This window comes from Eimeria necatrix, genomic scaffold, assembly GCF_000499385.1.
Source record: "Eimeria necatrix Houghton genomic scaffold, Enh_scaff394, whole genome shotgun sequence".
Classification (NCBI taxonomy): Eukaryota; Apicomplexa; class Conoidasida; order Eucoccidiorida; family Eimeriidae; genus Eimeria; species Eimeria necatrix.
The window spans coordinates 1-12,890 of record NW_013655370.1 but is presented as its reverse complement, the minus strand read 5'-3'; the positions used below and the strand labels follow the sequence as shown (position 1 = coordinate 12,890).

The following is a 12,890-nucleotide window of genomic DNA, read 5'->3' as shown; positions in this document are numbered from 1 at the left end:
TGAAGCTGTTTGCTGCTGCTGCTGCTGCTGCTGCTGCTGCTGCTGCAGCCGCTGCTGCTGCTGCTGCAGCCGCTGCTGCTGCAGCTGCTGCCCCGTCTCCGTCTGAGAAGAAGTCTGCTGCTGCTGCTTTGGGGCATCGAGAAGGCCTCAGCTTGGGGCCTCCCGCCGAGCGCCTCCGCAGGCGCAGCGCTGCCAGCAGCAGCAGCAGCTGCAGCAGCAGCAGCAGCAGCAGCAGCAGCAGGCAAATGAGTTAAGCTGGGTTTTCCGAGATTAAGAGGCTTTCTTAGAGATCCGGCAGAGGCTGATTTCAATGTGTGCTGCTGCTGCTGCTGCTGCGTCGGCTGCTGCTGCGCATCGGCTGCTGCTGCTGCCCGGCGTGCTGCTGCTGCAGGCGGGGCCCGTCGATTCTCGCTTTGTAATTGACTTATTAAACATAAAACAATAATAAATTCAAACAAACTTCAATTGAAACCAAACGAAGACAGCTGCTGCTGCTGCTGCTGCTGCTGCTGCTGCTGCTGCTGCTGCTGGGGGCCTCTTTGCTTTGCTGCAGACACACGGGCTCGCCAGCGCCGATGCGCGGGGGCCCCTGCTGCCTCCGGGGGTTCCTTTTGCTTCTTTTTTGAATTTAATTTCTTTTTTAAATATAATTAATAAAATAATTTATTTTAAAAAGCAAAAAGAGCTCAAAAAGCAGCAATTTAGCTGCTGCCGAGGGCCGCAGCCGAACGAGCGGTCTGCTGCGGCGTAGGCCACTGGACAGCTGCAGCAACAGCCGCCACAACTGCAGCCTTTTTGTTCTTTTTTAATTCATTTATAAATTTATTTATAAATTATTTGCATTTAAACAAATAAAATAAATACTTTTCGTAAAATGTGAGCACTTTGAGGCCTCTCAGCTGCCCCTCCAGCCTGCCGGCTCTGGGGTGTACGTACACCGCAGCTGTCTCAGCTGTACGTACACCTCAGCGCTCGCGCTGCAGCTTCCAAAATACTTTTAAATTAAAATGGCAAACTGCAGCAGAGAACTTTACACGGGCCCTTAGTTTCTTTAACCCTCTTCTGCTGCTGCTACTGCTGCTGCTGCTGCTGCTGCTGCTGCTGCTGCTGCTGCTGCTGCTGAGGCTGCTGTTGCTGCTGCTGCTGCGGCAGCTGCTGCTGTTGCTGTTGCTGCTGCTGCTGCTGCTGCGGCTGCTGTTGCTACTGCTGCTGTGGCTGCTGTTGCTACTGCTGCTGTGGCTGCTGTTGCTGCTGCTGTTGCTGTTGCTGAGGCTGCCGCTGTTGCTGCTGCTGCTGCTGCTGCTGCTGCTGCTAGCTGCTGCGGTGTGCTGCTGAGTTTGCGAAATGGAGCTTTGTAGAGCCCGCGCCTTTTGCTGCATGCGCGGGGCTGTCTAGATTTAGTGGAAAGTGGAAGAAAAAGAATTAAATGGAAGAAAGCGCATGCAAAAAGTGGAAAGGACTTCGAAATTAAATTTTAAGGACTGCAGCAAATGCGGCTTCAAGGGCCTCCCGCGAGCTGTACAGACAGCTGAAGGCACCTCCAGCTGTCTGTACAGCTGGAGGTGCTTCAAGTCTGCGAAGTTTTGAATTTAATTTTATTTTTAATTTAAAATGAAGTTTTATTTTTATTTTTATTTTTATTTTAAAATGAATTTTTAATTTAAAATGAATTAAGAAAACTCCAGGATCTTATGCATGCCATGTCTCTTTTAATGCCATTTTAAATCAAGTCTTTATTTAAAATTAATGCCATTTAAAATAAAGTTTCAGTTAAAATAATGCCATTATGAAATAAAGTTTTAATTAAAATAATGCCATTTTGAATAGTTTTAATTAACATAATGCCATTTTCAATAAAGTGTTAATTTAAATAATGCCATTTTGAACAGTTTTAATTAAAATAATGCCATTTTCAATAAAGTTTTAGTTAAAATAATGCCATTTTGAATAGTTTCAACTAAAATAATGCCATTTTGAACAAAGTTTAAATTAAAATTTCAAATAAAGATTTCGAGCGCTTTGACTGCTGCGTGGCCAGCTGTACAGACACCCGAAAAAGAGCTGCGCAGATGGGGCAAATACACCTGAATTTGGCCAACTAAATAAATTAAAACAAATAAATAAATAAATTAATTAAAACAAATAAATAAATGAATTAATTAAAACAAATAAATAAATGAATAAAATTAAAAGAAAAAGTATTTTAAATTTGTAAATATGCAATTATTAGAAAAGAAGAATTGCGCAAATAAACGAAAAGATGGAAATTGTGTTTTGCTGCTTCTTCGGGCTCCGCGCAGCAGCTCTCAGCAAATAATTTAAAAAATAAAAGAATAAAAACATTTAAAATTAATTAAAAAACAAATTAAAATGAAAATAAAAATAAATAAGAAATCGGGGAAGTCCGCTCGACCGCTGCGGGACTGCTGAGGTGTATGTACAGCTCGCGGGCGCATGCACTGCATGCGCTGAAGAAGCAGAAACGCAAATTATTCATTTTAAAACATTTTAAATTCAAATATTTTGAAATAAAATATAAATATTTGAATTTTAAAACTCAAATTGCACATTTACTGAGAATATTATTGCCTGCAGAGCCGAAAACCTAAACTGCCTGGCGGGGTGCATAAACAAATAAGTAAATAACTAATTAATTAATCAATTAATCAGTTAATTAATTAATTAATAATAAATGGTAAATAATAAATAAATAAATAAATTAATTAATTAATTGATTAATAGTAAATAGTAAATAATATATAAAATGTATCTTAAGCCGCACTTGGAGGCTGCAGGCTTGCGGGGGTATTTATATAGGGAAGTGTTTGTATGTGCATTTGGCCCTTCTGCACTGCAGCAAAAGAAGGCCCCACAGCAGCAGCAGCAGCAGCTGCAGCGCGGCGCGCAGCAGCAGCAGCTGCAGCGCGGCGCGCAGCAGCAGCAGCTGAACAAATCGGTAAGAGAGCAGCAGCAACTGACAGCTAAAATGGCCTCTCTTGCTGCTGCTGCTTGAGCTGCAACTCTACACAAACTCCTAAACCCTTCCCCCTATTCCCTCCCAAGGCCCCTCCTATGGGGCCCCCTATGGGGCCCCCCATGGGGCCCCCTATGGGGCCCCCTATGGGGGCCCCTGCCCCGATGGGGCCCCCTATGGGGCCCCCTATGGGGCCCCCTATGGGGGCCCCTATGGGGGCCCCTATGGGGCCCCCTATGGGGGCCCCCCTTGGGGTCCTTATTATTGGGACCCGTGCGGCTTTTCAAGGGGCCCCTGCAGGGGCCCCTGTGGGGGCCCCTTAGAGGGGCCCCTAGAGGGGCCCCTCGGACAAGGGGCCCCTGTAGGGGCCCCTGTAGGGGCCCTCTAAGGGGCCCCTTTAAGACTAAGAAGTTTCTCTAAGGGGGCCCCTCTAAAGGGTCCTTCTAGGGCCCCCTTAGGGGACACCAGGGGGCCCCTTGGGGGCCCCTCTGAGGATTCCCGTAGGGCCCAACTTCAAATGGGTCCTCTAAATGAACCCCTCTAGGGGCCCCTCTTAGGGGGCCCCTCTAGGGGGGCCCCTCTTGGAACCCTCCTTTAACAATTTCCTCTAACAGGCCCCTCAGAAACCCCTTTGAGAAACCCCCCAAAAGCGCTTCTAGGGGGCCCCCAAGGGGCCTCCAAGGGGCCCCCAAGGAGCCCCCAAGGGGCCTCCAAGGGGCCCCCAAGGGGCCCCTAAGGGGCCCCTAAGGGGCCCCTCTTGGGAGCAAGGGGCCCCCTGCAGTTTCCTGTAGAGGGCCCCTAGGGGGCCCCTCAAGGGGCCCTTCGGGGGGCCCCCCAAGGTTTTGCTGCTGGGCCCCTTTGGGGGGCCCCCTTCTGAGTTTTCTTAAGAGCTTCCCTAGGGGGCCCCTGCGGGGCACCTCGGATGGCCATGCTGCTGCTGCTGCTGCTGCTGCTTCTGCTGCTGCTGGCTGCTTCTTTTGCTGCTTCCACGAAACAATTGTAGCAGCAACAAATGCCAGAAGTCCAAAGACAGACCACAGCAAAGACACCTGTGCCACAAGCAGCAGCAGCAGCAGCAGCAGCAGCAGCAGCAGCAGCAGCAGCAGCAGCAGCAGCGGGGGAACCTTCATTCCTGCGGCGAGTCCGAGGAGGTCGTTGAGGACTCCGGGGAGGAAAGAGCCGAGGACGTAGCCGAAGAGAGTGTAGAGGAAAAGAGCAGCAGCAGAAGCATCAGTTCGTTTTGCTGCTGGTGCTGCAGCAAGAACAAGTCCCGTTGCAGGGGGGAGAATGCCTCCCCCGAGGAAGAGCACAGCCCAAACTGCTGCTAGTGCAGCAGCAAAGGACTTTGCTGCAGCAGCAACGGAGCCGCACAGCACGCAGCCAGCTGCCAAGGCCGACAGCAGACACAGACACACCAGCTGCTGCTGCTGCTGCTGCTGCTGCTGCTGCTCCCCGTAGCCGCCCCACAAGTCCACCAGCAGCCCCCCCAGCAGAATCCCCAGCAGCGGCGCAGTCACTGCGCTCAGCGAGAAACTCAGCAGCACCGTCGCCGTCGGCACCTGCAGCAGCAGCACCAGCAGCAGCACCAGCAGCAGCAGCAGCAGCAGCAGCAGCAGCAGCAGCAGCAGCGGCGGCAGCAGCAGCAGCAGGCAACAGGCAGGGGGAAAGGGGTGCGGGGAGGCTGCTGTCAGCAGCAGCAGCAGCAATGTGCGAAACAGACACAGGGAGTGGCTGCAGCAGCAGCAGCAGCAGCAGCAGCAGCAGCAGCAGCAGTAGCAGCAGCAGCGATTGCTTCAGCAGAAACAGGGGAATAATGCCCCACAGGCAAGAGACCTACGTACATAGGGCTGCAACAAAGGGACATTCATCACCATCATCATCATCCGCAGTTGCAGCAGCAGCAGCAGCAGCAAGAGCAGCAGCAGCAGCAGCAGCAGCAGCAGCAGCAAGAGCAGCAGCAGCAGCGAGACAGCAACGGACCTTCAAGACCTGTTCAAAGTATTTGGTGGACCAAAACTGAATCGCCGTCACCTCAAGAAAGAGGGAACAAAGAGCAGCAACCACTAACCCATATATTGGATTCCTGCAGCAGCAGCAGCAGACACAGCAGCAGCAGCAGCAGACACAGCAGCAGCAGCAGCAGCAGCAGCAGATGCGGACTTACATCAGTATGAACAGCCACCAAAATATTCTAGGGGCTCACAGTAGAAGTGGCGGCAGGACCCACAAAGCACAGCAGCAAACTGGGACAAGAGCAGCAGTAGCAGCAGCAGCAGCAGCTGCAGCAGCAGCAGGAACAGCAGCCGCTACTACCACCGCGGTTGCAGCAGCAGCAGCAGCAGCAGCAGCAGCAGCAGCAGCAGGATACCTGAGCAGCTCAATCCCAACTGCGCCTTTGGCGACGAGAGTTTTGGCCTGATGGATAAACCAGTGCTTGATGCCTCCTTGAGTGCTGCTGCTGCTGCTGCTGTCGCTGCTGCTGCTGCTGCTGCTGCTGCTGTTGTCGGCGCTGTGGAGCTCAAGGGAGGTTACTATGCGGGAGCTCAAGGGCCCGCTGCTGCTGGGAGCAGCAAAGATAGCAATGCTTTGCTCGAGTTGCTGCTGCTGCTGCTGCTGCAGTCTGTGGGGCATGCACAGTCGCTGCTTGTGCTGCATGTGCTGCTGCTGCTGCTGCATGTGCTGCTGCTGCTGCTGCGTGTACTGCGTGTGCTGCAGCTGCTGCAGCTGCTCCGCTTGGCCCTCCGGCAAGGCAGGCAGCGAAAACCTCAGTTTGGAAGAGGTCGTTTCTTCCGCCGTTGCTGCTTCTGCTGCTGCTGCTGCACCTGCTGTTGCTGCTGCTGCTGTGTCTGCTGCTGCTGCTGCTGCTGCTGCGCTGCCTGGCCTGGAAGCTGTGGGGCCCCTCAACTGGCTCTGCTGCGGGGAGGAGACAGAAATGCCTTCGCCGGGGATCGTCTCCACGGACAGCAGATCGTCTCCCGGCGATTCTGCTGCTGCTGCTGCTGCTGCTGCTGGGTCTGCTGCTGCTCGATCTGCTGCTGTTGCTGTTGCTGCTGCTGCTGCAGCGGCAGGCAGCGCAGTGGACCCTCCCGCTGCGCCGTCAAGCGATAACACCCTTTCAGGGTCACTGGCAAGCTCGAGCTGCTTCCGCTTTTGCTGCTGCTGCTGCTGCTGCTGCTGCTGCTGCTGCTGCTGCAGCGGGAAGGACAGAGGCACTGACCACGACTGGCGGCTGGTGCTGCCTGAGCCTTCATCTGCGGCTGCTTGTTCTGCTGCAGCATCCGCAGCAGCAGTGGCCGCCGCTGCTGCTGCTGCAGTTGCTGCTGCTGCTGCTGCAGTCATCGCAGCAGCAGCAGCTACGTCGGCGACTGCCGCCGCAGCTGCTGCTGCCATTCCCGCGTTTATGCGCCTTTCTGCTTCCTCCTGTGGGCACAGCAGAGGCCCCTGCTGCTGCTGCTGCTGCTGCTGCTGCAGCAGGCTCCCCAGTGGCGTTTTGCTGCTGCACTGCAGGTCCCGCTGCAGCGGCAGCTGGTCACAAGTAAAGCAAATCCTAAGGGAGCCCTTATCTGGCTGCATCCCTTCTGCTGCTGCTGCTGCTGCTGCTGCTGCTGCTGCTTCTGGGGTTTTTGCGGGGGCGCTGAAGTATCTGTAGAGCCGCTTGGAGTGGGCGCACCTGCTGCTGCTGCTGTTGCTGTTGCTGCTGCTGCGGGTGTTGCTGCTGCTGCTGCTGCTGTGCGTAGCCCGCCGCGGCGCTGCTTCTCTTGACTCTCTTGCCCCTCCATAAAACTTATTTTCTGCATTTGCTGTTATTGCCATTGCAGCAATTGCTGGCAGCAGCGGATAGACCAAGTTGCTGCAGAGCAGGCACTGTGTACGTACACCTGAGGGCGTGCTGCTGCCGCTCAGCGGCCCTGTGTGGGGCGCAGCAGCAGCAGCAGCAGCAGCAGCAGCAGCAGCAGCAGCGCCGAAGCCGCTGCACGGAGGCGGGGACGGGGAGGCGCAGACCGTGGAAGGACACCCAGCAGCAGCAGCAGCAGCAGCAGCAGCGCTGCTCTGAGCAGCAGACGCTGCAGCAGCTGCTGCGGTTGCTGCAGCGCTGCCAGCAGCAGCAGCAGCAGAAGAGGCACACGCTGCAGCAGCAAGCGACTCTCCCCCTGGACCAAACTGCGGCGTGGAGATTTCTGAAGTGGGACCCCCAGCCTCTTGCTGCTGCTGCTGCTGCTGCTGCTGCTGCTGCTGCTCGTGCTGCTCCTGGTCGGCTTCAAAATGCAGGTCCCGGTTGCCGCCTTCGGCTGCTGCTGCTTCCTCCCCCGTCAGCTGCTGCTGCTGCTGCTGCTGCTGCTTGTGGCGGCGGCTGCTTGTGTCCAGCACGGAAGGCGTGAGGAAAGAGAGCAGCAGCAGCAGCAGCAGCAGCAGCCCCAGCTGTATGTACACTGCGATTCGCCAGTCCTTGCCCTGGCTGCGGAGGAAACCTGCAGCAAGATATCCCAGCTGCAAAACACAAGCAGCAGCAGCAGCAGCAGCAGCAGCAGCAGCAGCAGCAGCAGCAGCAAAAAGCTTCCTTTGTCTCCTCTGGTGCTCCCTGGCTTCTCCCCTTTATCTGCATCTCCTTGTTTTGCTGCTCATGCATTAAACGAGTTTTTACTTTCCCATTTTTGCTGCGGCTGACACCTATACTTATTCATCTCTTCGAGCAGCAGCAGCAGCAGCAGCAGCAGCAGCAGCAGCAGCAGCAGCAGTATCACCATAGTCAGCAGCATCACATCACCATCACAATCATGATGATCAGAATCTTAATCATCACCACCATCCCCATCACCATCATCATCAGCAGCAGCAGCATCATCATCACCAGCAGCAGCAGCAGCAGCAGCAGCAGCAGCAGCAGGAGCAGCAGCAGCAGCAGCAGCAGCAGCAGACCATGATGCCGAGGACGACGGAGCCCTGCAGCAGCCCCATCCAGAGGGTCATTTGCTGCTGCGGCGCGAAGGCGTCGATCCAAACTGGAGCCAAAATGAAGAAAGGGGTTTGAGTGGCCCCCACGAGGAAGCGAGCAGCAAGAAGAGAGGGGCCCCCGGGGGCCCCCACGAAGAGGCAGCAAGCTGCTGCGTTGCAGCAAAGCGACAGCAGCAGCAGCAGCTTCGGCCGCAGCAGCAGCAGCAAACGCGAGTTCAACGGAGACACGCACGCCGTGCCCACGTACGGCAACGCGCCCAACAGCCCTGCACGCAGCAGCAGCAGCAGCAGCAGCAGCAGCAAGGCAGCAGCAGCAGCAGCAGCAAGGCAGCAGCAGCAGCAGCAGCAGCAGCAAGGCAGCAGCAGCAGCAGCAGCAGCAGCAGCAGCAGCAAGGCAGCAGCGGCAGCATGAGTTTTGGGGCCTTGTTTGCTGCAGCTGCTCCCGTTGCTGCTTTTCCCTAAAACGCTAACGAGGACTGTGAAGGGTTTCAAAACCCTTTTTTAGGGTTTACAAACCCTCAAAGCCCTCTTAAAACCCTTAAAAAGGGTTCCCCGGCCCGCAGCTGCTGCCAAGAAATTAAAAGTGAAAATGCGCAGCAGCAAAATGAACCCGCGAGCAGCAGCAGCTGTACATACACCCGAAACCACCGCCAAAATGCATTTTCGGAAATCTCAAGAAGTGCAAATTAAAAACTTTGCTGCAGCAGCAAAATTATTTATTTATTTATTTTAAAAAAAGAAAAAAATGCCACAATTTGAAAACACAATTAATGCTTCTTCATTGCAGACTCATTACGCAAAGAAAACGCAATCTGACTCCTGCAGCTAGCTGCTGCTGCTGCTGCTGCAGCAGCAGCTAGCTGCAGCAGCAGCTAGCTGCAGCAGCAGCAGCTGCTGCAGCAGCAGCTAGCAGCAGCAAGCAGCAGAATGGGCACTATATTCGCTTTTTCCTCAAACATTCGAAGCAAATGGATTAGCAGGAATGAAAAAGAAAGAAATAAAAAGAAATAAGAAAGAAATAAAAATCAAAAATAAAAAATGAAAAATAAAAAATAAAAAGTGAAAGATGAAGAAGTGTCAAGAGGACTTGAAAGGAAATAAAAATGGAAAAATAAAATAAATAAAAATAAATGAAAATAAATAAAAATAAATAAAAATAAATAAAAATAAATAAAAAGAACAGAAAAAGAATAAAAAAGAAAAAGAAAAAAGAAAAAAGAAAAAGAAAAAAGACAAACAGCAAAAGCATGCACTGCAGCACCGCCAGCGCAGACAGCAGCAGCAGCTGCGGCAGCAGCAAACCACCGCCGCCGCCGCCGCCGCCGCCGCTGCTGCTGCTGCTGCTGCTGCTGCTGCTGCTGCTGCTGCTGCTGCTGCTGCTGCTGCTGCTGCTGCTGCTGCTGCTGACCTTGCTGGGAGTCTGGGATTCGGAATTCTTCCCACAGCTGCGGCAGCACAGCAGGAACAATTCCATTATCAATATTAAAAATAATTTGAAGAGCCACAAAGAGGGCCATTGTCAGCCCCACCAGCCGCCCCACGCCGCAGCAGCCTGCTGCTGCTGCTTCGCCTGCCACTGGCGAGCCGTCGGATAACGCGGTGGCGGGGGGGGAGGGGACGAGGCACAGCTGCTGCTGCTGCTGCTGCTGCTGCTGCTGCTGCTGCTGCTGCAGTTGGAGTGCGGCTGTTGCTTCTGCGTCGTCAGCCAAACAAAAGCACAAGTAGGGCGGGGCTTGGGGGGCAGGTTTGCAGAAGTCGCCAGCAGCAGCAGCAGCAGGACAGGCCCCTCCTTTGCTGCTCTTCAACACAGCGCAAGGCCGTTTGCTGCTGCTCGTTTTGCTGCTGCTGCTGCTGCTGCTGCTGCTGCTGTTGCTGTTGCTGTTGCTCTCGGAGACAGCGATGGGAGGAACCTGCGCGGGTGCGGCTGAGGGAGACACGGCGCTGCTGCTGCTGCTGCTGTTGCTGCTGCTGTGGCTGCTGCTGCTGTCGCTGCTGCTGATGCCACTGCTGCTGCTGCTGCTGTGCGGACTGCTGCTGCTGTTGCTGCTGCTGTTGCTGCTGCTGTTGCTGCTGCTCGCAGAAGAGGATCGTGGAGCAGATACACACGAGTCAAAAGAAGAGGTCCTTGCCTCCTCTTGAAGATAGCCAGCTGCGTTTTCAGCAGCAGCAGCAGCAGCATCAGTAGTTGCTGCTGCTGCAGTAGCAGCAGCAGCGGGTGCACAGGCAGGAGCAGCAGGAGCAGCAGGAGCAGCAGGAGCAGCAGGAGCAGCAGCAAGGCCGCTGCTCCTGGGGAGCAGTCGATGTTTCGGACTGTCCATTTGCTGCACACCTTCGTGATGTTCTTGCTGCTGCTGCTGTCGCTGCTGCTGCTGCTGCTGCTGCTGCTAGCAGCAGGTTCTGAACAGCTAGCAGCGCAGCAGGCAAGTGGAACAGCGCCAGTAATAAACGAAAGAGGCTGCGTGGAGCTAGTTGGGGTGTACGTACACCCCAACAGTGCAGGAGGCGCAGGTCACCTGCAGCAGCAGCAGCTGCAGCAAGAGCAGCAGCAGCAGCAGCAGCAGAACCCGGCCTTCTATAGGGTTTCTCAGCAGCAACAGCTGACACAAACCCTAAAATTGATGCAGAAGTTGAATTGAATTGGACTTAGCTTCCTCCTGAGCCTCCAGAGAGCTGCTGCTGCTGCTGCTGGCAGCAGATCCTCCTCAGGCGAATCGTTGGAATAGGGGGCCCCGAGGCCCCCTCTTCCGGTCTTTTTGGAATTAACTAATTAATTTTGTCTTTTAATTTGCAAATTAATTAATTTTAATTAATTAAATTGCAAATTTAAAGACAAATTAGACACTCGGAACCCCTACACCCAGTGGTCACCTCAGCCGCCGCAGGTCTGCCGCCACCCGATCCAGCTGTTCGTACACCCCAAACCCCAAACCCTAAACCCTAAACCCGAAACCCTAAACCGTACACCCCAAACCCTAAACCCTAAACCCTAAACCCTAAACCCCAAGCCTTTTAACTTAAGCAGCAACAGCTTATAAGGGCACAGCCTACGAGCCAACAGCTTGGGCGTGCACAGTGGCGGTTCCCTCTTGGAGGCTTCGCGCAAACCCTAAACCCTAAACCCTAAACCCTAGACCCCAGCCTAAACCCTAAACCCTAAACCCTCGCTCTCGTCCCTCGCCCTCAACTACTCGCTACAGCTGGGCAGCAGCAAACACAAAGGGCTCTTGCGGAGGTGCCCACAGACAAGCCGCATCTGCTGTTTTTGCTGCTCAGCTAGCTGTGGCTAGCTGTGGCTAGCTGTGGGCAACAGGACTACAGCAGGCCCGCCTTTGGTGTCTGTGGTGCGTCGTTGCATGAGAGCCCAGCCTAAACCCTAAACCCTAAACCCTAAACCCTAAACCCTAAACCCTCGCGGCTGCTCGAGCTGCGGCTGCTCTCTTGAGGAAATGAAAATACTTTTGATTAATGAAAATAAGTAGTTTTGATTAATGAAAATAAATAGTTTTGATTAATGAAAATAAATAGTTTTGATTAATGAAAATAAATAGTTTGGATTAATGAAAATAAATAGTTTGGATTAATGAAAATAAATAGTTTGGATTAATGAAAATAAATACTTTTGATTAATTTCGTCTTTGGAGCGGAAAGCGGCGTCGCAGCCACGAGGTGTACGTACACCCCAAAGAGGTGCGCATACACCCCAAGCTGCCTGTACACCCCAGCGCCCGCGCAGCAGCAGCAAATTCTGTTTTGTTTTTTAATTCTTTTTTTCAATTAGTTGCATTTCTTTCAAAAGCTAAAAGGCTTGGGGTTTAGGGTTTAGGGTTTAGGGTTTGGGGTTTACGGTTTAGGGTTTCGAGACAAATCCATTTGCTGCAGAGTGCAGATCTTGCTGCAGCAGAATGCCTAGATGACTCTCGCTGCAGCAAGTCTAATGTACTCTAACAACTAAAATAAAATAAAATAAAATAAATAAAACAAAATAAAATAAAAACTTACTAAATAATAAATAATATTAATAGAATTAAATATAAAAATACCCTTTTTAATATATCCTTAGATTTGCTATTCTACGAGACTAAAGGACCTCGAAGGCAGGAGAGCGCAAATACCTTAGGGTTTAGGGTTTAGGGTTTAGGGTTTAGGGTTTAGGGGCAGAGTCTGGGAGGTTTTCTGTTGATGGATATGCCGGAAGCCCCGCAGGCCGCTGAGGTGTACGTACACCTCAGCCTCGGCAGCAAACGCAAAATTCAAAATGAGTTGAAAGAGTGCCTGCTGCGGCCCTCAGCAAAGGCTGCTGTTCAAACTTTCGCTGCTGCTGCTGCTGCTGCTGCTGCTGCTGCTGCTGCTGCTGCATTAGTGTGGATTTGCGCTGGTGTCTGCTGCAAGGACTCTGTTGGCCACGTGTCTGCTGTCTTTGGGTTTGTGGGGGGCTGTGGGGCCGGGGGCCCTGGGGGGTTTTTGGGGCTGCAGCAGCGCCTGGAGGCGCTGCTGCTGCTGCTGCTGCTGCTGCTGCAGCTGCTGCTGCAGCAGCTGCTGCTGCTGCTGCTGCTGCTGCTGCTGCAGGGGGGGTCTGAGGTCGACGAGGAGGCAGGTGACGTTGTCCCTGGTGCGTCGGACATCAATGGCTTCGGAGATGAGGGCGTCTGCGACGTCTTGGAGGGTGTTGCTGCTGCAGCAGCCGAGTTGCTGCTGCTGCTGCTGCCGCTGCTGCAGCTGCTTCCGGACGAAGGAAACAGCTTCCTGGCTGCTCATGACATCGAAGAGCCCGTCGCAAGCCAGCAGCAGGAACTCGTCTTCCGGCTGCAGCGCGAGCACCCGGATCTCCGGCTCCGCAATAACCAGCTGCTTCCCGCTGCTGCTGCTGCTGCTGCTGCTGCTGCAGCTGCTGCTGCTGCTGCTGCAGCAGCCACCTGCATCGCTCCCCCTCCCCGCCATCCCCGCCCCTGCCCGGGGAGGCGTG

General features: G+C 53.5%; 2 protein-coding genes across 2 annotated transcripts; both read right to left on the bottom strand.

The window, feature by feature from the left end:
• Window positions 1–3,717: 3,717 nt before the first annotated feature.
• ENH_00050040 (hypothetical protein, conserved) lies at window positions 3,718–10,245 on the bottom strand (the record flags this gene model as incomplete). Its single annotated transcript, XM_013585631.1, has 6 exons — window positions 3,718–4,023; window positions 4,099–4,533; window positions 4,955–5,057; window positions 5,343–7,462; window positions 7,892–8,193; window positions 9,189–10,245. 6 exons carry the CDS (start codon window positions 10,243–10,245, stop codon window positions 3,718–3,720), a joined length of 4,323 nt encoding a protein of 1,440 aa, XP_013441085.1.
• A 2,038-nt stretch (window positions 10,246–12,283) lies between these two features.
• ENH_00050030 (protein phosphatase 2C, putative) lies at window positions 12,284–12,865 on the bottom strand (the record flags this gene model as incomplete). Its single annotated transcript, XM_013585630.1, has 1 exon — window positions 12,284–12,865. One exon carries the CDS (start codon window positions 12,863–12,865, stop codon window positions 12,284–12,286), a length of 582 nt encoding a protein of 193 aa, XP_013441084.1.
• Between the last annotated feature and the right edge of the window lie 25 nt (window positions 12,866–12,890).